The sequence below is a fragment of the Sminthopsis crassicaudata genome, chromosome 2 (genome assembly GCF_048593235.1).
Source record: "Sminthopsis crassicaudata isolate SCR6 chromosome 2, ASM4859323v1, whole genome shotgun sequence".
Lineage (NCBI taxonomy): Eukaryota > Metazoa > Chordata > Mammalia > Dasyuromorphia > Dasyuridae > Sminthopsis > Sminthopsis crassicaudata.
The window spans coordinates 344884595-344911989 of record NC_133618.1 but is presented as its reverse complement, the minus strand read 5'-3'; the positions used below and the strand labels follow the sequence as shown (position 1 = coordinate 344911989).

General features: G+C 33.5%; 1 protein-coding gene across 7 annotated transcripts in view; it reads right to left on the bottom strand.

Moving 5' to 3' along the window:
* MDGA2 (MAM domain containing glycosylphosphatidylinositol anchor 2) overlaps positions 1 to 27395 on the bottom strand; it is a 795736-nt gene that overhangs the window by 4872 nt on the left and 763469 nt on the right. For all 7 annotated transcript variants that reach the window (XM_074290629.1, XM_074290632.1, XM_074290631.1 and 4 more), the window contains one exon: positions 4270 to 4375. In XM_074290629.1, the coding sequence (XP_074146730.1) occupies positions 4270 to 4375 (106 nt within the window). The remainder of the gene's footprint in view (positions 1 to 4269; positions 4376 to 27395) is intronic.

The window sequence follows — 27395 nt, the reverse complement described above, 5'->3', positions numbered from 1 at the left end:
TACTGTGGAGAAGATTATGAACTAGGTGCTGAACTCCTTGGGGAAAGAGGAAGAATAATTATATTTCCATAATTTTCATTGGATGTCAAATTTTAATTGAGAGGACTTTAAAAGAGGAGCAGCTTCTGTGTAAAGCAGCTAAAGAAAAAGTTTGGAATTCTGAGTGAAAAGCCTCCTGCTCTTTAGGATCAATATGAAAAGGAGAGTATAAAACAAAATATAAATAGGCTTTTAAGGATTTCCAGGGATTCATTCTTGTAGTGAAGCCCAATATCCAGAACGAATAAGGAAAGAATGTAAAAGAGTTCCAAGATGAAAGAAAGTTGGGTTATTATGAAATAAGGATTCCAGAAGGTACAGTGAAAGGAGTCCTTAAGGTTAGATTGGGACATGAATTATATATTCTTGAAAGTGATTATGATAAGAGAACATGAGAAAGTATGGGAGGGACAATTCTTCCCTAAACGTCTATTGATCAGTTATTAATAGAAATAGAGAGAATAGAAAAAGCATAGAGATAATAGTGGGTAGACTCTTATGAGAGTAAGAGGTAGGAGTAATGAAGAGGCATCTGGACTGAGCCTGGACCCAATTTTTCAACTGGATGGCTGGAAGAAAGGTTCAGGGTCTTGGGAGGAGGAGGCAGGGAGGGTTGTTATTTCTCAGCTTATAAACAGCTATATTGGGATTAAAATGACAACAAATCCACTACAGAAGTTTTTTCATAAAACAACTTGCCATTTTCCATTTCAATCTAAATATTTATTAAGCAACTAAGATATACTGGGCACTGTCTTAAGCTCTGGAATTACGTTATTATTTTCAATAAACAACTTTCATAATTTCCATATTTCTAGGGAAAAGTAACATAAGCCCACTGTTATTAGTTAAGTTATTGTATATTTTATAATATTATTTTATATATTATATAAGTTGTTAGATTAATTGACAAGAAATAAAAATGAAAAAGTCTAGATTAATGTGATAAAGAGGAATGTGTTTTCTTCTATTATTCAAGCAAGGGGTTAATATGCTTGTTCTCTTTCTGTTTGGATAAAAAAGAATACCCCTAAATTAGGATAGAGGCTTTGAGTTGATTAATGAGGTATTATATCAAAAATGTGAAAATAGATGTAAGACTTGAGAATTGTTTGAGAATGTTGGTGAATGATATGGAAACACATTAAGATCTTTATCTCTGCTTCTCCCTCTCCCACTTTAATCAAATATTAAGGAGTATTTCTTTATTTTAAAATCCTTTTTAGACTTATATGAATGAAAAAGTCTTATTACTTTTAATTAAGCTTGTAAGAAATTAATATTATTATTCTTATCAAATGTCAAGCCAGTTTCTAACCCACTCTAGGTCCTGTCATTCTCTTCAGCTAAGAAAGGACTCTATCCTGAAGTTATTAGGATGGTAATCATATTAAGAGGAGAAAGAATATTTTAAGGAGAATCATTAGAGGACGTGGTCCAGAAGGAATTAAGAGGCTAGGAAATGTTTTGATTCTCTACCTGTGCCTGTCTTTTAAGTTGAGTTGTTCTGACATTGTTATCTAAACCTGAAATATATGCTTAATAATCTTGACCATGGAACTTTATCTTTGAGGATATTTCTAATTATTACTCTAAATTTCAAAGCTATGGGGGGAACTATCCATTTTAGACTTAGAATTAGGGTGAAATAGTTACAATGTTTGAATGTTCACTGCACATTTCACTGAACTGGAACCAGTTTCCATGTTCTGTATGGTGTTACCTTCTCTAAAGGTGAATTTGAATCCATATAGTCATTTCAGAATTTATTATTTGATTTGATAATGTAAACTAACTAATTAATACTGCAAACAGACTAATATTGAAAACTTAACTAACTTTAGATTAGCCAACAAATTTCTAGATGTTTGTGCCTCAAACACAAAGTAAAAAAATTTCCCCCTTCAGTAATGAGAATGAGGATTTAAGTATGAAGGTTTCAAAGTAGAATGAAGAGAAGAATGCTGATGCCCTTACTGGTAAAAGAGAATTTTGGGGAAAAGTTGGTTTTTTTCCAGAAGGATAATGAGGTCTTTTTAGAAATGTTGAATTTGTGATGCTTATGGCACATTGAGTTGAAATGGTCATTAGTGGAATTCCCAAGTAATATTCAAAGTTAAGAAAGAGACTCAGGTTAAATATATAGCTCTTGGAGTCATCTAAATAGAGATGATAATCAAATTTTTGGTACCTTATGAGATCATCAAGTGACAGTACCTCATAAAAAGATTGAAGACAAAATCCTGGGGTAAAACAAAATTTAAGGGGTATGACAAAAATGAAGACCTAGCAAAGGAGATTAAGGGGCACTTTCAGGGTGGAAAAGATTGATGTATCTATTCATAGTTATCAAATTTCAAATGAAAAAAGAATAGCTTTATCCAGGAAGAAGTTTAAATTTAATGTACTGTTTGAAATATTTCTCTCAGTCCTATTGAAAACTTGTTTGCAGTTTTTAGTTAAAATGGTTCATGATATAGATTCTCATCTCAGCCTTTAGCAAACAAAATGTCAAAGAACCACATCAGTTTTATTAATTTTGTCCACCATGAGAATATTAATTCCAAACATCTAAAGTGATAGGACAGTTGACTCATTCTAACTTGATTTTTTGTAATTGTATAATCATATTAAAATGTTTCTATTTAGAAAGTTATCTTGAATGGTAGCAATTCATTTATGGGGTTATGCTAAGACACTAAAATATTGATTTTCACCAAGTTATCCCAATGTCAAACATATAATCCAAGGATGTCAATGATAAAAGATCTTATATGCACAAAATCACCAAAGCCAAAACAATACTTTTTATAGTAGCAAAGAACTAGAAACAAAATAGTTGCCCATAGATAGGGAAATGTTTAAACAAATTGTGGTATACAATTATAATGGGAAAGTACTGTACTGTAGGATGTAATAAATATGAAGAATACAGAAAAGTTTGGGTAGAATTAATAAAGTAGGCATAAGAAAATAACAAATAAGAAAAACAATATATGTGATTACAATGAGGGAAATGGAAGAATAACAACAATAAAAAATTGAAAATGAATGTTGTGAAATCATACTGATCAAATTTGATCCTCAAGAAGGTCATTTCAGTGGTGGAGAAATCTAAATGTAGAATACTTCATATGATGACAAATATTTTTGATTTATTGGCTAGTTTTACCGATTCTTCTCTCCTTTTATTCTTTGATATAATGTATGGCTTTCTTTGAGAAGTATAGAGGAATTTATTGGGAAATGAAAAAAAGAAATTAATATATAGGTACATGTATATACTATGTGTATAATATACCTATATCTATCAGTTCAAAAAATATATATATATATTTTAAAATCCTATGAACCTAAGTTTTAAATACATAGTTATTTCAAATAACTAAACACCCACAGTTTATCAATAATATCTCATATATGGAAATTACACATCATTGAATAGAGGCAAGTGATTTCATTCATAAATTAGTTGAATAGGGTAATTATGGTTATTGTTATTATATACATGGTTATTATGTATTCAATTCCAGTTTCTTATCTAGTAGATAGTTGAAAAATATTTTAAAATATTTCTTTAATAGAGCTATATTTCTAAGCCAAAATACTAGTTCTTTGGTTTTTTCTTGATAATAGCATCTGGCACTAGAATAAGAAGCATTTCTTCATCTTTCTAAATTGGTTTTGGTTTTAAAAAATATTCCTTTAGCTCATGACCAAAAATGCTATCCACCTCTAGAAAAAGAACTTAGGAATCTGAATACAGATCAAAGCATACTATTTTTACTTTATCTATCTATCTATCTATCTATCTATCTATCTATCTATCTATCTATCTAACCTATTTTTGGTTCAAGTTTTCTTCCACATATTGACTAAATGGCAATATTCTTTACATGTATTGCAATGTATAACTAATATTAGACTGTTTAAGTGATGTCAGTGATGGCAGTGATGGTAGGCAGGAAGAGAATTTGGGACTCAAAAGGATTGTAATAATTGTTTTTACATATAAATGGGGAGAAATAAAATATTATTTAAAAAAGAGAAAATTCATTTAAGTCATTGACCCCAAGAGTTTTATTAAAATATAAAACAACTAGACAGATTTTAAAGCAGTATAAAACTTCGGATTTAATATTATGATATAAATATATTATGTTGAAATATATGTACATGTGTATTATTTAATGTCTTCATATAAATTCCTTGTGTATAAATGTCACTTACTTTTTGTAGTTAGATCTTGTTTTGTACATTCTCCTTCTGAAATTGATACATCATCAATGGCAATATCACCTTCTATACCAGGGCCTCGAATACCTTCAAAGATGAGCTACAAAAGCAAACAAAATTAATTTAATCATACAACTATAATTTGTTTAATCAATTTATTATAAGAAACTGAGAATGGACATTCTTAACTGTAAAATCTTTGAAAGTCTCCTTTTATTGGTGCTTAATACATTATTGATTAGTTATCCTGGGCCTAAATTTATATCAATCCTTATTGTACTTAAGAGAAATATTATTTCTTAAATGCAAGTGGTAGTGGGCTGAAACTCCAAAAAGGTATGCCTGAATCAGACAACGAAGCACTTAAGGCTAATTACCTATTCAATGTGAGATAATGACTCTAGCATATTTTTGGATAAATGTCTCTTCTCACTGTTGGTGCTTGGTGAATGTTTGGTGTTAAGAAAATCATAGGCAAGGTTTGGAAGGCAAAAAGAGAGAGGCCAGAGTTACTTGGAGGTAGGATGAAGAGGAGGGAGGTTGGTGACTCTGGACTCCAGAACTGAGGATTCTGCTTGCCTGCCTCCTTAACTTCTCCAAGGACTTTGGAGACTTTAATTCATCCTGATTCTGGCTGATCCTGAGGCCTCCAGGGAGTTACCCTGTACTTTACATTTGATGCCCAGCGTGTGGACCAAGGACCCTAATTTCACTGAAGAAGTTCCTGTGACCAGAAAATAGGACTATTTTAATAGACAAACAGGGCATTTACTTTGTTAAGAGCTAAACTATAACTTTCCTTTTCTAGCTGAAATGGGGCAGATATTAGGAAAAGATTCTCCCCCACCACCACTCCCACCATAAGGGAGCTCTATAGAAAGCATACTCAGACTAATAAAGAAGCAAGGTTTGCTTGTAACTTGGGAGCAGATTGGTGGACTTTTGGATACAGTAGAATGCATGTCCCCTTGGTTCTTCAAGGAAGAAAAAAATAGAGGCAGATAATTGGAAACTTGTAGGAGATCAACTATGTGAATATTACAATGATAAAGGTCCTGATTCATTTTCTGAGGAAACATTCTATATATACAACATAATACAATTGCCCTTAAAGAATCCTGCAAACTCTAGAAAAAAGAAAAGTTTTAAGATCAGCCACATAAGGAAATGTGAGGAGAAAGAGGAAGAGAAGGGAGATGATAATGGAAATATCTCTGGAGGGCATGAAATGTTAAGTGAACTTGAAGGATGTGGTGATTCTCACTCTCATAATCCAGCTTCAATTCCACCTACACCTGAGCAGGCTCTTGACTCTCTGGCATCATCCCTGGGTGGAGGGAGGAGGAGGAGGAGTGGGAGGAGCAGTGATATCACAAGCATCTCGCCCCAGCAATTATCCTCTCCTATGACTAGATTACATGAGGCACTACTTAAAGGAAAGAGGAAGGACAGAATACAGCTGATTTGAGAATAGACATATATCCTGTGATTGAAGAGCTTAACTCTTCAGGTCAAGAAAGGAGAAGATACACTCGTTTTTCCTTTTTTTTTTTTTTTAATTTTTTTTAGTTTTTTTTTTTTTAATTTTTATTTTCTTTTATAATTATAACATTTTTTGACAGTACATATGCATAGGTAATTTTTTACAACATTATCCCTTGCACTTACTTCTATTCAGATTTTTTCCCTTCTTCCCCCAACCTCCTCCCCTAGATGGCAAGCAGTCTTATATATGTTAAATATATGACAGTATATTCTAGATACAATATATGTGTGTAGAACCGAATTTTTTGTTGCACAGGAAGAATTGGATTCAGAAGGTAAAAATAACAGTTTACATTCATTTCCCAGTGTTCCTTTTCTGGATGTAGCTGGTTCTGTCCATCATTAATCAACTGGAATTGGATTAGCTCTTCTCTATGTTGAAGAAATCCACTTCCATCAGCATACATCCTCATACAGTATCATTGTTGAAGTGTATAATGATCTTCTGGTTCTGCTCGTTTCACTCAGCATCAGTTGATGTAAGTCTCTCCAAGCCTTACATCAGTTAATGTAAGTCTCTCCAAGTATTTCTCCTGTTGGTCATTTCTTATAGAACAATAATATTCCATAACATTCATATACCATAGTTTACCCAACCATTCTCCAATTGATGGACATCCATTCATCTTCCAGCTTCTAGCCATTACAAAAAGGGCTGCCACAAACATTTTGGCACATACAGTTCCCTTTCCCTTCTTTAGTAGTTCCTTGGGGTATAAGCCCAGTAGTAGTATGGCTGGGTCAAAGGGTAGGCACATTTTGATAACTTTTTGGGCATAATTCCAGATTGCTCTCCAGAATGGTTGGATTCTTTCACAACTCCACCAACAATGCATCAGTGTCCCCGTTTTCCCACAGCCCCTCCAACATTTATCGTTATTTGTTCCTGTCATCTTAGCCAATCTGACAGGTGTGTAATGATACCTCAGAGTTGTCTTAATTTGCATTTCTCTGATCAATAGTGATTTGGAACACTCTTTCATATGAATGGAAATAGTTTTAATTTCATCATCTGAAAATTGTCTGTTCATATCCTTTGACCATTTATCAATTGGAGAATGGCTTGATTTCTTATAAATTAAAGTCAATTCTCTGTATATTTTGGAGATGAGGCCTTTATCAGAACCTTTAACTGTAAATATTTTTTCCCAATTTGTTACTTCCCTTCTAATCTTGTTTGCATTAGTTTTGTTTGTGCAGAAACTTTTTAATTTGGTGTAATCAAAATGTTCTATTTTGTGATCAATAATGGTCTCTAGTTCTCCCTTGGACACAAACTCCTTCCTCCTCCACAAATCTGAGAGGTAAACCATCCCATGTTCCTCCAATTTATTTATGATTTCGTTCTTTATGCCTAAATCTTGGACCCATTTTGATCTAATCTTAGTATGTGGTGTTAAATGTGGGTCCATGCCTAGTTTCTGCCATATTAATTTCCAGTTTTCCCAGCAGTTTTTGTCAAATAATGAATTCTTATCCCAAAATTTGGAATCTTTGGGTTTGTCAAAGATTATATTGCTATTTTTATTCACTGTCTTGCCCTGTGAACCTAACCTATACCACTGATCAACTAGTCTATTTCTTAGCCAATACCAAATGGTTTTGGTGACTGTTGCTTTATAATATAGCTTTAAATCAGGTACACTTAGACCACCTTCCTCTGACTTTTTTTTCATTAGTTCCCTTGCAATTCTCGACCTTTTAATCTTCCATATGAATTTTGTTGTTATTTTTACTAGGTCATTAAAATAGTTTCTTGGGAGTCTGATTGGTATAACACTAAATAAATAGATTAGTTTGGGGAGTATTGTCATCTTTTTTATATTCGCTCAGCCTATCCAAGAACACTGAATGTCTTTCCAATTATTTAAATCTGACTTTATTTTTCTGGCAAGTGTTTTGTAATTTTGCTCATATAATTCCTGAATCTCCTTTGGTAGATATATTCCCAAATATTTTATACTATCGACTGTTATTTTAAATGGAATTTCTCTTTGTATCTCTTGCTGTTGGATTGTGTTGGTAATGTATAAAAATGCTGAGGATTTATGTGGATTTATTTTGTATCCTGCGACTTTGCTAAAATTCTGAATTATTTCTAATAGCTTTTTAGCAGAGTCTTTGGGGTTCTCTAAGTATACCATCATGTCATCTGCAAAAAGTGATAATTTGATTTCTTCATTTCCTACTCTAATTCTTTGAATCTCTTTCTCGGCTCTTATTGCCGAGGCTAGAGTTTCTAGTACTATATTGAATAGTAATGGTGATAGTGGGCAACCTTGTTTCACTCCTAATCTTACAGGGAAAGGTTCTAGTTTATCACCATTACATATGATGTTTACTGAAGGTTTTAAATATATGCTCCTTATTATTTTAAGGAATAGTCCATTAATTCCTATACTCTCAAGCGTTTTTAGTAGGAATGGATGTTGGATTTTATCAAATGCTTTTTCTGCATCTATTGAGATGATCATATGGTTTTTATTAATTTGATTATTAATATGGTCAATTATACTAATAGTTTTCCTAATATTAAACCAGCCCTGCATTCCTGGTATAAATCCCACTTGGTCATAGTGTATTATCCTGGGGATGATTTTCTGAAGTCTATTTGCTAATATCTTATTTAAGATTTTAGCATCAATATTCATTAAGGAAATTGGTCTATAGTTTTCTTTCTCAGTTTTCAATCTACCTGGTTTAGGTATCAGTACCATGTCTGTGTCATAGAAGGAATTTGGTAGGACTCCTTCAATCCCTGTTTTTTCAAATAGTTTACATAGCATTGGAGTTAGTTGTTCTTTAAATGTTTGGTAGAATTCACCTGTAAATCCATCTGGTCCTGGGGACTTTTTCTTAGGAAGTTGGTTAATAGCTTGGTCTATTTCTTTTTCTGAGATGGGACTATTTAGACTACTTACTTCTTCCTCTGTTAATCTGGGCAAGCTATATTTTTGAAGGTATTCTTCCATTTCATTTAAGTTATCGAATTTATTGGCATAAAGTTGAGCAAAGTAGCTCTTAACTATTGTTCTAATTTCCTCTTCATTAGTGGTGAGTTCACCCTTTTCATTTTCAAGACTATCAATTTGCTTTTTCTCTTTCCTTTTTTTAATCAGGTTTACTAAGGGTTTGTCTATTTTGTTGGTTTTTTCATAAAACCAACTCTTAGTTTTATTAATTAATTCAATAGTTTTTTTACTTTCAATTTTATTAATCTCACCTTTAATTTTTTGAATTTCAAGTTTTGTGTTTGTCTGGGGGTTTTTAATTTGTTCCTTTTCTAGCAATTTTAGTTGTAAGCCCAATTCGTTGGCCCTCTCTTTCTCTATTTTATGCAAGTAGGCCTGTAGAGATATAAAACTTCCCCTTATTACTGCTTTGGCTGTATCCCACACATTTTGGTATGATGTCTCATTATTGTCATTTTCTTGGGTGAAGTTATTAATTATGTCTATGATTTGCTGTTTTACCCAATCATTCTTTAGTATAAGATTATTTAGTTTCCAATTATTTTTTGGTCTATTTTCCCCTGGCTTTTTATTAAATGTTATTTTGATTGCATTATGGTCTGAAAAGGATGCATTTACTATTTCTGCCTTACTGCATTTGATTTTGAGGTTTTTATGCCCTAGTATATGATCAATTTTTGTATAGGTTCCATGAACTGCTGAGAAGAAAGTATATTCCTTTCTGTCTCCATTTAGCTTTCACCAAAGATCTATCATATCAAACTTTTCTAGTATTCTATTTACCTCTTTGACTTCTTTCTTATTTATTTTGTGGTTTGATTTATCTAATTCTGAGAGTGCAAGGTTGAGATCTCCCGCTATTATAGTTTTGCTATCTATTTCCTCTTGCAGCTCTCTTAATTTCTCTTTTAAGAATTTAGATGCTGCACCACTTGGTGCATATATGTTTAATATTGATACTGCTTCATTATTGATGCTGCCCTTTAGCAGGATATAATGCCCTTCCTTATCTCTTTTAATTAGATCAATTTTTGTTTTTGCTTGATCTGAGATGAGGATGGCTACTCCTGCTGTTTTGGTTTTGCCTGAAGCATAATAGATTCTGCTCCACCCTTTTACTTTTAGTTTGAATGTCTCACCCTGTTTCACTCATTTTAATCTAGAAATCATCAAAGATTTGAAAAAGGGTTCCACTCTTTATGGGACTACATGATCTTATGTTAAGATGTTATTACAGAATTTGACTTCTGAAATTTTAACCCCTAGTGATTAGAAATATATAGCAAGGACATGTTTAGAACCTGAACAAAACTTGTGGCTTTTGGAGTTTAGTGACCTATGTAGATTACAAGCCCCACAAAATAGGCAAACTGGAGTTAATACTCCAATTACCTGTGACCAACTAACAGAGGTAAGGTTTTATTCAGACACTTAAGCACAAATTAATTAATTACCCCATATGGGCAAATTGCTTCTGCTTCTATAAAAGCAAGGAGTTTTAATCCAGGTAAACAGGACAGAGGATAGGCCTTCACAAAAATAGCACAAGTGCCAAATGAACCCTTTGCTGATTTTGTGGGACATCTAAACACAGCTGTCATATGAACAATTGGCGAAAATGCAGCAACAGAAATTATGATAAGGCAACTTGCTAAAGAAAATGCTGATGTGGTTTGTAAAAGAATTATACTAGGACTACACAAGGATGCTACACAAGCATCGTTGTGTATGCTCCTTTAGAGGAGATCATAAGGCACTGTGCCACAGTGGGCACAAATACCTTTTATACCCAGGCTATGATGCAGACTTCCCAAGATCTAAACATGGGAAGGCAGGGTTCCTGTTGGCAAGAGACTTCAAGAGAGACTTATTAATGCTTTCAATGTGGTTAAGTAAAGCATCTGAAAGCTTTGGTTGGCATAGAGCCAGAGTAAGAAAACAGGGTGGGAGAACAAGACCCAAAACCTCATATCCAAAATGCAACAGAGGCTTCCATTGGGCATCAAAATGTAGACTGATTCAGGGAAATGGGATGAGAGGCCAGCCCAGATTAACAGAGGAAGAAGTAAATTAGTGAAACAGTCCAATTTTAGAAAACAATATAGAACATGCTATTAATCAACTCCCTAGGAAAAAAATCCCCAGGACCAGATGGATTTATATGTGAATTCTATCAAACATTTAAAGAACAATTAACTCCAATGTTATATAAACTATTTGAAAAAATAGGGATTGAAGGAGTTCTACCAAATTCCTTTTATGACACAGACATGGTACTGATTCCTAAACCAGGTAGGTTGAAAACAAAGAAAGAAAATTATAGACCAATCTCCCTAATGAATATTGAGGCAAAAATCTTAAAGAAAATATTAGCAAAAAGATTACAGAAAATCATCCCCAGAATAATACACCATGACAAAGTAGGATTTATACCAGGAATGAGGGCTGGTTCAATATTAGGAAAATTATTAGCATAATTGATTATATCAATAACCAAATTAACAAAAATCATATGATCATCTCAATAGATGCAGAAAAAGCATTTGATAAAATCCAACATCCATTCCTAATTAAAAACACTTGAGAGTATAGAAATAAATTGATTTTTCCTTAAAATAATCAGGAACATTTATTTAAAACTGTCAGTATGCATCATATGTAATGGGGATAAATTGGAATTATTTCCAGTAAGATCAGGAGTGAAACAAGGTTGCCCACTATCACCATGACTATTCAATATTGTATTAGAAACCCTAGCTTCAGCAGTAAGAGTTGAGGAAGAGATTAAAGGAATTAGAGTAAGTAATGAGGAAACCAAATTAACACTCTTGCTGATGATATGATGGTATACTTAGAAAACCCAAGAGATTCTAATAAAAAGTTATTAGAAATAATCCACATCTTTATCCAAGTTGCAGGATACAAAATAAATCTACATAAATCCTCAGCATTTTTATACATCACCAACAAAATCCAACAACAAGAGATACAAAGAGAAATTCCATTCAAAATAACTGTCGATAGCATAAAATATTTGGGAATCTATCTACCAAAGAAAAGTCAGGAATTATATGAGCAAAATTACAAAACACTTTCCAGAAAAATAAAGTAAGATTTAAATAACTGGAAAAATATTAAGTGCTCTTGGATAAGCCAAGATGACAATACTACCTAAACTAATCTATTTATTTAGTGCTGTACCAATCAGACTCCCAAGAAACTATTTTACTGACCTAGAAAAAATAACAAAATTCATATGGAAGAACAAAAGGTCAAGAATTTAAAGGGAACTAATGAAAAAAAATCAAATGAAGGCTGCCTAGCTGTACCTGATCTAAATCTATATTATAAAGCAGTGGTCACCAAAGCCATTTGGTACTGGCTAGGAAATAGACTAGTTTATCAGTGGAATAGGTTAGATTCACAGGACAAAATAGTCAATAACTATAGCTATCTGGTGTTGACAAACCCAAAGATCCCAACTTTTGGGATAAGATTTCACTATTTGACAAAAAAGTGCTGGGAAAACTGGAAATTAGTATGGCAGAAACTAGGCATGGACCTACACTTAACACTGTACACCAAAGTAAGACCAAAATGGGTCCATGATTTAGGCATAAAGAACAAAATTATAAATAAATTAGAGGAACATAGGATAGTTTATCTCTCAGACTTACGGAGGAGGAAGGAATTTGTGATCAAGAACTAGAGATCATTATTGATTGCAAAATAGAAATTTTTGATTACATCAAATTAAAAAGCTTTTGTACAAACAAAACTAATTGCAAACAAGATTAGAGCAATAAACTGGGAAAACAGTTTTACATTCAAAGTTCTGATAAAGTTCTCATTTCCAAAAGATATAGAGAATTGACTCTAATTTATAAGAAATCAAGTCATTCTCCAATTGATAAATGGTCAAAGGATATGAACAGACAATTTTCAGATGATGAAATTGAAACTATTTTCTACTCTTATGAAAGGGTGTTCCAAATGACCACTAATCAGAGAAATTCAAATTAAGACAACCCTGTGATACCACTACACACTTGTCAGATTGGCTAAGATGACAGGAAAAGATAATGATGAATGTTGGAGGGGATGTGGGAAAATTGGGATACTGATCCATTGTTGGTGGAGTTGTAAATGGATCCAGGTATTCTGGAGAGAAATTTGGAATTATGCTCAAAAAGTTATCAAGCTGTGCATACCTTTTGATCCAGCAGTGCTACTACTGGGCTTATATCCCAGAGATATTACCGAAGGGAAAAGAACATGTATGTGCCAAAATGATTGTGACAGAACTTTTTGTAGTGGCTAGAAAGAGGAAAATGAATGGATTCCCATCAATTGGAGAATGGTTGGGTAAATGGTATATGAACATATATAAATGTTATGGAATATTATCATTCTGTAGGAAATGACCAACAGGATGAATACAGAGAAGCTTGGAGAGATTTACATGAACTGATGCTGAGTGAAATGAGCAGAACCAGGAGATCATTATACACAACAATACTGTATGAGGATGTATTCTGATGGAAGTGGATATCTTCAACAAAGAGAAGATCTAATTCAGTTCCAATTGGTCAATGATGAACACAATCAGCTACACCCAGAGAAGAAACACTAGGAAATGAATGTGGACTACTTGCATTTTTGTTTTTCTTCCCAGGTTTTTTTTTTTACCTCCTGAATCCATTTTTTCTTGTGCAACAAGAGAACTGTATGGATCTGTACACATATATTGTATCTAAGATATACTTAAAGATGTTTAACATGTATAAGACTGCCTGCCATCTAGGGCAGGGGTTGGAAGGAGGGAAGTACAAGGGACAGTATTGTAAAAATTTCCCACACATATGTTGTCAATAAAAAACTATAATTAAAAAAAAAAGAAAGAGAAAACAGAGAAGTTGGACATCTTAAATGACTTTCAGAAACTGATAGGAGATATCCAATGGATGTGTCCAGTGTTAGGCTTGACTACCTATCAATTGAAACCATTATATGACATATTAAGGGGTGATAGTGCTTTAAACTCACCACACCAGCTTACAAAAAAGCGCAAAGAAGCTTTGAGAAAAGTTGAACTTGGCTTTATCCAATGGGGTTGAAAGAGTCACTCAAAAACCCTTTGAAATATCAGTTTTTGCTACAAAAAAAGCACCCACAGCAGTCCGTCATCAAGGAGATAGTGTGATAGAGTGGGTAAACCTCCCAGCACAACCAGAACAAAGCCTTACTCCTTATCCAGTGTTTGTGGCTAGAATTTTATTAAAGGCCATTAAGCAAGCAGTATACTTACCTGGGATAAGACCTGACAAGATATATACCTTTTATACTAATGCACAAATTAATATATGCTGTGAAACCATCCCAGAGTGGCAAATTTTATTGGCCACAGCTCCAAATTTTACACATGAGTCTCCATTAAAGATAACCGGACTATTACATAATTACCAATGGATTCTTGAAGAAAAGGTTTCTAAAGTTACTCTTAAAGGATCAACTATATTTACAGATGCTTCCAAACGTTACATTTGTGCTGTATATTCTCCTGACTTACCTATAAAGAGAGTAGTCAGACGTCCTTTTCACTCCACTCAGCAGAATGAATTGTATGCAATCATTCTAGCAGTATCTTATTATCCAGGAGATATAAATACCATATCTGATTTGGCCTATTCAGTAGGTGTGGTACAAAACATTGCCACAACCCAAATAAAATTTGTAGCTTCCAATATATATCAGCTCTTTAAGGAACTTCAAGAGCAAGTAAGAAAGCATACAGATAAGATTTATATCTTGCATGTCCACTCTCATAGTGGACTTCCAGGTCATATTTTTGATGGTAATTCAAAGGCAGATAGCCTTCTAACCATGTTGGCCAATACTCCTTTATTTTAGGCAGCCCAAGAATCTCATTCTAACTATCATCAGGCTGTTTGAGCTTTACTTTTGCAGTTTGGGATAACAAAAGAGAAAGCTAGGAGCATGTAAAAGCCTGTACAGCTTGCCTTCCTTTCCATGCTCCTACATTCCCTCCAGGGAAGAACCCTTGTGGTTTGAGACCCAGTGAAATTTGGCAAATGGATATGACCCATTATAAATCTTTTGGTCATCTATCTTTTATCCATGTTGTAGTAGACACCTTTTCTGGATTCATTTTTGCAATACCAGCAGCAAAAGAGACAACCCGAGTGGTCACTGAATTTCTTACATAAGCATTTGCAATTATGGGTGTGCCACAAGCAAAAAAAATCAGATAATGGTCCTGCATATACTTCTAAACATTTTGCACACTTTTGTGCACAGTATAAGATTTTACACATCACTGGTATACTCTTTAGTCCTCAAGGACAGGCAATAGTTGACAGGAGAAACACAGAAATCAAGACACTCCTTCAAAAACAAAAGGAAGGGGGAGCCACAGGTAGCCATAGAGAACTTCTAAATTTAGTTCTTTATACAATTAATTTCTTGATTTTTGACAAAGATTCACTGGCTCCTGCAGACAGATTTTATAACCCACTGGAAGAGCAGTGTCTAGTGCGAACAGCTCCATTATCTTTAGATAATCTCCAGGTGATGTGGAGAGATCCAGAAAGTAGTGAATGGAAGGGACCAAATAGGTTAACTGCTTGAGAGCAGGGGTTTCTTTGTATCTCTACAGATGGAGAAGGATTCAGATGGGTGACAACAAGCCGTATTCGCCTTGTCCATCAGAGAGTGATGGAGCACACCCTTGAAATGAAGGAGATGCACGTTGATTGTTCTCACCAATAAAGAGCATGGCAGTTATGGCAACTGACTTATGGACCTCAAAAATTGTTAATGAGACATGTAGGACTTGAAAACCCTCCACGATCATTGGCTTCCCTGAGACATGATAAGACTGTTGCAAGACTTCAAAAACTTGCAGGGATCATTGGATTTCCTGACATATAAAGTAATGGACAATAGATTGATTTTGAACTATCTCTTCATTGAGGAAGGAGGTGTATGTGTGATTATTATTTACATACCCTCCTTCTAGGACTTCTGCAAATCTTTTACAATACCATGTTGATTCATATTGTTTGTTATATCACTACTTACATGTACAATTCATGTTTGCTACACCACATTCAGCCTGCCCTCGCTGTGGGGAGAGTCATCACTACTAGCCTGTACTTTATTGCTATGTAATTGTGTAATACTTCCAATGCTGATGGATTTGTGCATACCTGTGTATTTTCTAGTAAGACCCTTCAATCCAGAAACTTCCTAACAGTATCTGGCTTGACTCCCCACTTCCTTTTGGTGTTTTTCATCTCTTCCTGAGAAGTCAGGGAGGGAGTGATCATCTCTTTTTTAGTGCTTTCACCTCCCCTTCTGAGAAGGCAAGGGTGTCAAGATCACCTCCTTTTTGGTGTTTTTACCCCCTTTCCTGAGAAGTCAGAGAGGATGTGATCACCTCCTTTTAAAAGTTCTCACCTCCCTGAGAATTCAGGGAGGGCATGACCACATGTATTCTAAAACAAAAGAAGGCAGAAGATGTAGAGGGCTGAAACTCCAAAAAGGTATGCTTGAATCAGACAACTGAGCACTTAAGGCTAATTACCTATTTGATGTGAGATAATGACTCTATTAGCATGTATTTTGGATAAATGGCTGTTCTCACTGCTGGTGCTTGCTGAATGTTTGGTGTTAAGATAATCACAGGCAAGGATTGGAGGGCAGAGGAAGAGAGTCCTGAGTCACTTGGTAGCAGGACGAGGAGGGGAGAAGTTGGTGACTCCAACTCCAGAATTGAGGATTTTGCTTGCCTGCCTCATTAACTTCTCCCCCTAAAGACCAAGGGCTTTTAATTCATCCTGACTGGCTGACCCTGAGGCCTCCAGGGAGTTAGCCTGTACTTTACAGCAAATAGCTCTTCAGTTATTAATGAAGTCATGTTTCTAGCCCTATCTTTTGATTTAAAAAAATGTTGATTGCTACATAAAGAAAACAAGTGGAAGATAGCTTTTTCTTTTTTACCCTGACAACTGAAGCCTTAGAAATTCTAAAAGAACTTTCCATTTAGAAAAAAGCTTACATATTTCCTTCTCTGGAATTTTAAGAAGTATAATATTTCTAAGATAATTCTCTAGTCTGGAGCATCACTTACATAAAGATTGATAGAATAGCATTTTTATACAGATCTGAAGAAAAGTGGAAGAGTGGGTATGTTAAGAACTTTGGCAGAAATAGGAAAATATCTGGTTGATATTCTACTTTCATGTTCATTAATTCCTTTTTCTGACACTACTCCCCTACTCTTATGTTAGGTTCTTACTAAGTGCTAAGTCGGTACTTAACAATTCTCTAGCTCAGGGTTCACACCTTTAATTCACACCTTTAAAAGGAGTTTATACCTTTGGACTTCTGGGGGGGAGGAGTTTGCACCTTTAAAGGAGTTTACACCTTTGGAATACCCACAAGCCCATTCTCTGGGAGGATAAAAGGAGCCAGTATTCAGAAAGAAGAGGATTCAAGATTCTACCTTCATGCTGACTGGAGGCTTTGGATTCAGAAGGAGCTAGAGACTGAAGCTGGCTGGAGAGATTCTGACAGGAAAAGATTCAAGACTTTGAAAGACACAATACAGAACTAAAGCCAAGGCTGCCTCCCCAGAAGCTCCCTAAGAGATCTCCTCCCAGAGAACGATTGCAAATCTAGAGACAACAGAACATTACACTTTTGTATATTTTTCTCTCTTCTTTTTTTGCCTTTAATACTGGTCTTTGCCTTTACTGTAATCTGCAATTCCTCCAGTCTCTCAATTCTTTTCCAAATCATCATCACTTCACTGGGTACATATTTCTGCTTTGCAGCAAGTTAATATTACCTAATCTTAATTTGGTCCTCATTCTAATAAGGCAATTAATTCCTTTACACATTCCTAATAAATTCACTCTCCCACTTGCTGCAGTAGCTAATCCAAAACTTTTTATCTTTCTTCAAGGGGCTCTGTACTCTCTCCTCCAACTCTTTCTGCTAAGAACCTCACCTTCTTTGGGAAAAAAATTGAGATCATTTGACAAAAGCTCTTTTCTCTCCTTTCCCATTTCATAAAATTCTTTGTCTTTCTCAATTATCTCTGTCTTTACTCTTTTCTCTCATGAAAAGGCAGCTCTTCTCTTTGCTAAGGAACTTGTTGACGTTTATAAGCATCTGTGATACATTTAAATGATTTTAAAAAGCATATTTTTATATTACTTTACTGTCTTTGTTAGCAGATTTTCTCTTGTTCTCTTTCTAATCTGTCCTATCCTATCTCCTAGCTTCTTCCCTGAGGCATACAAATACATTCATATATCCCTATCTCTCCAAAATTCTTACTTTGCTAGTCTTTTCCTATGTCTTTTTTCCTTAACTCATTGAGGAAGCCAACCTTTTCCTATGTCTTTTTTCCTTAACTCATTGAGGAAGCCAACTACAAAGAACACCTCTACTTTCTTTTCTATCACTAAATTCTGAATTCTCTGAAATCCATCTTTGAAACTTCTCAGTTCAACTAAAATTATTCCCTACAAAGACACAAATAAATTTTCATATGGTTTGCCTTTATGTCATCTAAACTGTTCCCTATTTTCCTCCCCCTCACTCTTCTGAATATTCCATATAACAAATAGGACTTTTAAAAGAAGAAAAGAAAAAAAATGGCAAAACCAATCAATATATAGTGAAAAGTCTAAAAATTTATGCAGAGTTCCATGTTGGTAGAATTCCAACCACTGCAAAGAAATGAATTGTATTAAATTTTTAAAAATGGCTAGTACCAATATACAAATTCTTCTCAAAATCAAGAAAGAAAACATTCTTAACATACTCATACAAATATAGTGCTAACCCCCAAATCAAGGAATGATAAAGCAAAGAATGATATACCAATATAATTAATTCTTTTAAGTCATGCTCCCCCACCCCCACCCAATTTTGGCTTATTCACTTTCAATTGTTTTGTTGTTTTTGGTTATTGTTTTTGCACTGTTGTAGATATCTATATTTTCTTGGTTCTGCTTAATGCATTCTGCATCATGTATTCAGAGTCTTGTATTTTATACATATGATCAGTCTTCTCTTTATTTATCATATTCATCATTTCTTATAGCATAGTGACATTTTATTAAATTCATGTACTATAATTTCTTTCATCTTTCCACAATCAGTGGATATTTTTCTTCTTACTTTTTTGTAACCCCGAAGGGTGTTGTTATAAATATTATACTGTATATATATATATATATATATATATATATATATATATATATATATATATATATATATATATATATATATATATATTACCTTCTTAGTTTATTAGCCATTTAGTAGATCAAAAGTTGCCAGAAAACTACCTGGACTACCAAAATGTGAGTCAAGCTCAGTGGAGCTGTCAATAATACCCTGGCAAGACGGTAATTGATCTTGGGAATAATTGAATTGAAAACAATGGCTTCTGGAACTCTCAGCCTACAAATGATAGAAGAACCTACAAAGTTCCTTTTGCAGGTACTGCATGCAGCACTCTGTTGCATTGCCCATACATAGATTCAGGAAGTCCTTAATTGCAGTTTTATGACAAAGAGAAATACTAGCACACTAGAACTAATAGGGATCCTAGTCATAGTTTTCCCGCAGTGTGGGAAAGAATGCTTATGGTTACCCAGAAAACAGAGCACAGGCTAAGAGATGAGTGTAGAAGGCCTAGGCTCTGAAAAGATATATTTAAGATATTTATATTTAAGCACCTACTCAGTATGATTGTTAAGATAATGATTCTCCAATTAAGCACATATTTTGTGTGATATAATGATGTAATCATTCTAGTTAAGCACATACTTAGTATGATATGGTAATGTAATGCCTCTCCTAACAGTTGGCACATGCTCAGTATGCTGTAGTGATGTAATCTTACTGAGGTATTTAAGGGCTGAGAAAATTGGGAGTCAGGGACACAGAAGAATCACAGTCACAGATACAAAGAAGACTTGAAACTCCAGATTCCAGACTCTGGACTCCATCTTTGACCAGCCTCATGGTGACTCTTCTGCCTTCATCACTTTTTAACCTAAAGACCAAGGCCTCTCCAGAGATCCTTCAGAAAGCTAGCCCAGACATTACAGATGAGGAAACACATCTTTCCCTAGAACATACTACTTTGGAAAAACTGAAGACTTAACAACCTTTAGAATTAGCTATGAAAATAACTGATTTAAAAACCCCAAGTTTGAAACAGAGCTCCCTCCAACCCAGAGCAAAACTCAACTTTAATATAAAATTAAAATTCAGGGAGTAGGCCAGAAGAATGAGCAAACAAACAAAAAAGAACCTGACCACAGAAAGCTGCTATGGTAATAAGGAAAATCAAAACAAACTCAAAAGAAGACAACAAAGTCAAAATTGTTGCTTCCACACATTCAAAGAAGCATGTGAATTGGTCTCAGACAAATAATAATAATAATAATAATAAATTCCCTTAAGAGCCTTCAATTTTAAAAATAAATAAATAAAAGAAGTAGAGGAAAAACTTGAAAAAGCAATGAGAAAGAAAATCATGAAAAGGCGTCAACAACTCGGTAAAGCAGGCAAAAGAAAATATCTTAAAAAAACAACAACAGAATAAGTGAAATAGTAAAAGAGGCACAAAAATCCACTGACGAATATAACAACTTTTATGGGGTCTGAATGCATATCAAAGTGCACTTTAATTTACTTGGTTTATTTTCTTTCTTTTTTCCTTTTTCTTGGGAGTGTATATGTGTGTTTTCTTTCACAATATGGATAATATGCAAATATGTTTTTTGGACTGCATATTTATATATATATATATATATATATATATATATATATATATATATATATATATATATATATATATATATATATATATATATATATATATATATACATATATATATACCTTATATCAAATTGCTTGCTTCTCTTGTGGAGAAGAGGAAGAGATGAAAGGAATCTGGGATTTAATATTTAAAACAATACAGATGACTAAAATTGCTTTTAGATGTAATTGAAAAAAATTTTAAAAATTACTTTAAAATAATCTGTATAGGTGTCAGTTGTACTTTGCAAAGTTTCTGTTATTTGGAATGTTTGTAAATTGCATGATCTTATGATGTCTGTTTTTCTTGTAGGAATGATTCAAAAACTTTTATTGAATACCATCCATCTTTTATTTTATTTTTACTGATGCTAAGGCTCATTCCAAGATGTCATTTTGAATTGCATATTTTCCCCTTGCTTGTACTACTCTCCACCGAGAAGACAAACAATATGATGTCAGTTATTCCTATGAAATCATGTCTATATTAGCCATGTTGCAAACAAAATTAGGAAGAACTTTTTACTTGTTCATCAAGTTCATCAGTTCTTTTTTGGAGATAAACAGCATTTCCTCCCACAATGAGTCTTTTCAAATTGCTTTGGATAGCTAATTGATTAGAGTTGCCAAATGTTTTATAGTTGATCATCATTGGGACATGCTATTACTATATATAATGTTCTCCTAATTCTGTTCACTTCACTCAACATCAGTTCGTGAAAGTCTTTCCAGGTTTTTTTGCAAATATTCTGGTGTCCATTTATTATAGAACAATAGTATTCCATCACAATAATATACCACTTTGTTCAGCCATTCCCCAACTGATGGACATGCCCTTAATTTTTTGTTCTTTATTAATTCAAAAGAACTATTAATCTTGTTTGGTTTTTCTTTGGGGTAAAAGCCTAGTAGTAATATTCCTGGAGCAAAGTCTTGTAGCCCTATGGTTGTTGTCCTAGATTGTTCTCCAGAATGGTTGGACTAGTTTTGGACTAATTTTACTTACTTCATTAATGTACTTATTTTTCCTCCTCCACCCAATATCTGCCATTTCTGATAGGTGTCATGTGGTAACTCAGAATTCTTTAATTTGCCTTTCTCTAATCAATAGTGACTTGGATTTTTTCATATTCTTATTATAGAGAGCTTTGATTTCTTCTTCTGAAATTTGTTTTTTCATATACTTTGAACATTTAATTGAGAAATGGCTCTTATTTTTACAAAATTAATTCAGTTATATATATATATATATATATTTAAAAAGTTAGCATATTATTAGCAAATATTGCTTTAAAATATTTTGATATTGTATCTTTCATCATAATGCATTTTCCCTGATTAGCTTTTTCATTAGGTCTAATTTAGCTATTCTTTTCTCTGAAATCATGATTGCTCTCCCTATTACTTTAGCTGGAAGCACCTTTATTTCAACTCTAGCCTTTTATTTCTACTCTATGTGTGACTTTTTGTTGTAAGTATATTTCTTTTCTTATAGCTTTTTATTGACAGAACATATGCATGAGTAATTTTTGCAACATTGTCCCTTGCACTCACTTCTGTTCCAACTTTTCCCTTCCCTTCCTCCACCCCCTCCCCTAGATGGCAGGCAGTCTCATACATTTTAAACATGTTAATTTATATCTTAGATATAATATATGTGTGCATCCCATACAGTTCTCTTGTTGCACAAGAAAAATTGGATTCAGAAGGTAAAAAAAAACCTGGGAAGAAAAACAAAAATGCAAGTAGTCCACATTCATTTCCCAGTGTTCTTTCTCTGGGAATAGCTGATTGTGTTCATTATTGACCAATTGGAACTGAATTAGATCTTCTCTTTGTTGAAGATAGCCACTTCCATCAGAATACATTCTTTATACAGTATTGTTGTTGAACTGTATAATGATCTTCTGGTTCTGCTCATTTCACTCAGCATCAGTTCATGCAAGTCTTTCCAAGCTTCTTTGTATTCTTCCTGTTGGTCATTTCTTACAGAACATAATATTCCAAAACATTCATGTACCACAATTTACCCAACCATTCAACTCTGGTCTCTTCATCAGAAATGACTGGAAGTTTTCTGTTTCTTAAATATTTATTTTTTTTCTTTTTTAGTTTGGTTGGGTAGTTATTTTTTACTCTAATCCTAATCCCTTGAAATTTTGCCCTTTGAAATCCCAAATTCCAAATTCTCTACTCTCTCAATGTGAAAGCTGCTAAATATTATGTGATCTTGATTATGCTTCCACTATTCTTAGTTGTTTCTTTCTTGGTGCTTGAGCTGGAATATTTGGAATTTGTCTATAATATTCCTGGGAGTTTTCATTTTGGGATCTCTTTCTAGAAGCGTGTTCCTTTAATTTCTATTTTACCATCCAGATCTTTATAATTTCTTGAAATAATGTATCTAAGTTTATTTTTTAGCATGGCTTCAGGTAGTAGAATAATTCTTATATTTTCTCTCCTCAATTCAATTTCTAAATTAGGATTTTTTTCCTTTGAGATTTCACATTTTCTTCTATTTTTTTCTTCTTTTGACTTTTAAAATATTTCTTGAAGGCTCATAGTTTCCTTTTTCCCAATTCTGATTTTTAAGGAATTATTGTCTTCAGTGAATTTTTGTACTGTCTTTTCCATTTGGCCATTTCTGTCTTTCATGGAACTCTTTTCTTCAGTGAACTTTTGTGCCTCTTTTTTTTAAAACCATTTGACCCATTCTATTTATAAGTTGATTTTTTCAGTGTTTTTTAAGATGTCTTTTACTAAGTTGTTAATTCTCTTTTTGTAATTTTCTTGAATTTCTCTCATTTATTTTCTCAGCTTTCCTCTACCACTCATTTCTTTCTTTAAGGTTTTCAGGAATTCATTCTACTCTTCAGTCTAATTAGTATTTTTTCTTTGAGGTTTTGCTTGTATCTGTTTTCAAATTTTTGTCTTTTTGTTTGTATTTTAATTTTCCCTATTACCACAGTAGTTTTTCATTGACAAGTTCTTTTGTTGCTATTGCTGGTATTGTTGCTCACTTTCCTGAGTTTATGTCTTTACTTTCAACTTTCTTCTTTTATTCACCTGGGGCTGGGGAAGCATGTTTTTTTGTGCTGCTGTTTTCAGAACAAATTCTGATAGTCTACAAGTTTTCAGTGTTTTTAAGGAATTTGTTTTTCTTGAGGGAAGTGTTTTTCTGCTTTTCTGGTCTGTATTCCAGTATTTACTTAGGACTCACCCCTGTTCACCTGCAGCCAAAAATACTAGCTATCCTTTTGGCTCTGGAACAATGTGTGATCAGATTCTTTGCACTCTTGTGACTGATCACAAGTTCTTTTCTCTGTTCAAAAACTGTGGCCCAGAACTGCTGATGGTCAATAGAGTTGCTAATCAGCACCAACTATCCTAGTGCTGGCAAAGGGCTCTTGTAATATCTTTCTCTTTCTGACTCATTTGCCATTTTTGCACTGAAAGCTTATAAAGCTGCTACTATTTCTTCTCTTGCTGTTGTGGCTACCTCAAAGCTCTACAATTGATGCTTGTGATTCTCTGAGTCTATGACCACCCTGTTGCTACACTACTCTTCTGTGGATCTCTTAAATAGATTTTAGTTAGAAAAATTTCTCCCTATGACCTTTTGTTGGATTCGCCACACCAAAATTTGATTTGAGGCATTATTTTTTTAAAGAAATGGTTATTTTCTCAACCAAATTACAATTAATTTTTTTCCATCTTTTCTATTTTCCTCATTCAAGGACCCTTGTCCTTGTGGACCCTCTGTGTTTAAAATGATTTAACCTAATCATCTGAGAACAATCTCCTCATTCTTGGGCAGGAACTCATCTTGCTCAGAGAACTTACTTGTGATTGAAGTGTAAAGAGAATCTAATCTAAAATGTGGGCCCCCAAAACATTAGATTCATGACTTTGTTCAATCAGAGTGGTCTGGATGAAGATGGGTTCCTTTGTCCAGAGGGCTGAGACAGCTGAATCTTATGATCATGTAAGGTTCTGACCTTCAATTAATTCCAATATTAACTAAACTGTTTGCAAAAATATGAAAAAGGGATCCCACTAACATTTTTATATGATATAATCATGCTCCAAAGAGCATGATACCTAAGCCAGAGAGAGACAAAGTTTAAAAAGTACATTAATATCCCTAGTACAAATAAACATAAAAACATTACCTAACACATTAGCAAAAAGGCTTTCACAACATATTTAAAAGGTTATGCATTATGATCATATTGGTTTTATTTCAGAAATTCAAGGTTGGTTTAGCATTAGAAAATTATAAGTATAACATACCATTATTATTAAAAATGATAACTAATACTATAGAATTAATGGGTTAAAGAACAAATTATAGAAATAACAAATAATTTCATTAAAAAGAATAACAACAATGAAACAACAACCCAATATTTATGGAATGTAACCAAAGCAATATTTAAGGGAAATTTTATATCTCTAAAAGCTTACATCAATAAAATAGAAAAAAAAGAACAGACTAATGAATTGGGCATGCAGCTATAAAAAAAAAAAAAAAGACTAGAAAAAGTACAAAGTGAAAATCCCCAATTAAACATAAAGTTAAAAATTCTAAATTGGAGAAGCATTAGTTGCTTATGGATAGACTGAGCCAATATAATAAAAATGACAGTTATACTTCAATTAATTTACTTATTCAATGCCATTACCAAACTTCTATTTAAAAAAAGAACTAGAAAAAATAATGATAAAATTCATCTGGAATAACAAAAGATCAAGAATATCAAAGGAATTAATGAAAAAAAAATTGAAGAAAGGGGGCATAGTTGTATCAAATCTCAAACTGTATTGCAAAGCACTAATAAAACAATTTGAACCTGATTAAGAAATAGTGGTAAAATATATAGAGAATTGCCTCTCTATATATATATAGATTTATAAAAAATGAAGCCATTCTCCAATTGAGAATATCAAATATATCAAAGGATATGAAGACAATTCTCAGATGAAGAAATTGAAAATATTTCTAGCCATATGAAAAGATGTTCTAAGTCATTATTAATCAGAGAAATGCAAATTAAGACAACTCTGAGATACCACTACACACCTGTCAGATGGGCTAGAATGACAGAGAAAAATAATGCACAATGTTGAAGGGGATGTGGGAAAACAGGGACACTGATACATTGTTGGTGGAATTGTGAATACATCCAGCCATGCTGGAGAGCAGTTTGGAACTATGCCCAAAAAGTTATCAAACTATGCAAACTATGCATGACCCAGCAGTGTTACTACCCGGCTTATATCCCAAAGAAATCTTAAGGAAGGGAAAAGAACCTGTATGTGTAAGAATGTTTATGGCAGCCCTCTTTGTAGTGGCCAAAAACTGGAAACTTAAGTGGATGTTCATCAATTGGAGAATGGCTGAATAAATTGTGGCATATGAGTATTATGGAATATTATTGTTCTGTAAGAAATGACCAACAGGATGATTTCAGAAAGGCCTGGAGAGACTTACATGAACTGATGCTGAGTGAAATGAACAGGACCAAGAAAGAGATCATTATATACTTTAACAACAGTACTTATATAATGATCATTTCTGATGGATGTAGTCATCTTTAACAATGAGATGAACCAACATCAATTCCAATAGAGCAGTAATGAACTGAACCAGCTACACCCAGCGAAAGAACTCTGGGAGATGACTATGAACCACGACATAGAATTCTCAATCCCTCTCTTTTTGTTTGCCTGCATTTTTGATTTTCTTCACAGGCTAATTGTACACTATTTCAAAGTCTGATTCTTTTTGTACAGCAAAACAACTGCTGGGACATATATACATATATTGTATTTAATTTATACTTTAACATATTTAACATGTATTGGTCAACCTGCCCTCTGGGGAGAGGGGAAGGAGGGGAAAAATTGGAACAAAAGATTGGGCAATTGTTAATGCTGCAAAATTACCCATGCATATATCTGGTAAATAAAAACTATAATTTAAAAAAAAAAAAAGAAATAGAGTGGCAAATCACTCAGATGGATTTGTTTGTTTATTTATACATAATACAAAATAGTAAACGACTACAATAATCTAATGTTCCATGAAAGCAAACCCAAACATTTGGAAAGGTTTTTGTGAAAACTCGCATTTTCACAAAAATTGATTGGAAAGCTAAAAAGAAGTTTGATCAAAACTTAATATAGACCAACATCTTATTTTGTGGACCAAGGAAAGGTCAAAATGGGTGATATTTTAAGCACATTAGGAGAATAATTTACTCACACAATTTATTAATAAGGGAAGAATTTATGACCAAGCACAAGTATTACAAGAAGTAAAATGAATAATTTTGATTAGAAAACAGTTTGCACCAACAAAACTAAGATTAGAAGGAAAGTAAAAACCTGGGGAAAGATTTTGTAGGAAGTTAATCTGATAAAGGCCTCATTTCCAATTGCATAGAAATGGCCAAAAGGTAAGAACTAGAAGTTTGTAGATAAAGAAATCTATAGTCATATGCAAAAAGGTTTTAAATCACTATAGAGTAGAGGGTTTGCAGATAATCACCTCCTATCTATCAGATTACAGAAAAAGAAAATGACAAATGGGAGGTTGTGGAATAATTGAACACTAATGCACACCTTAAACATTTTTTCCTTCAATTTTATAGATGATTTTGCTGCATGTGATATTTTTGGCTGAAGACCTAGTTCTGATTTTCAGTAGATTTCAAGACCTGCATTCTTTT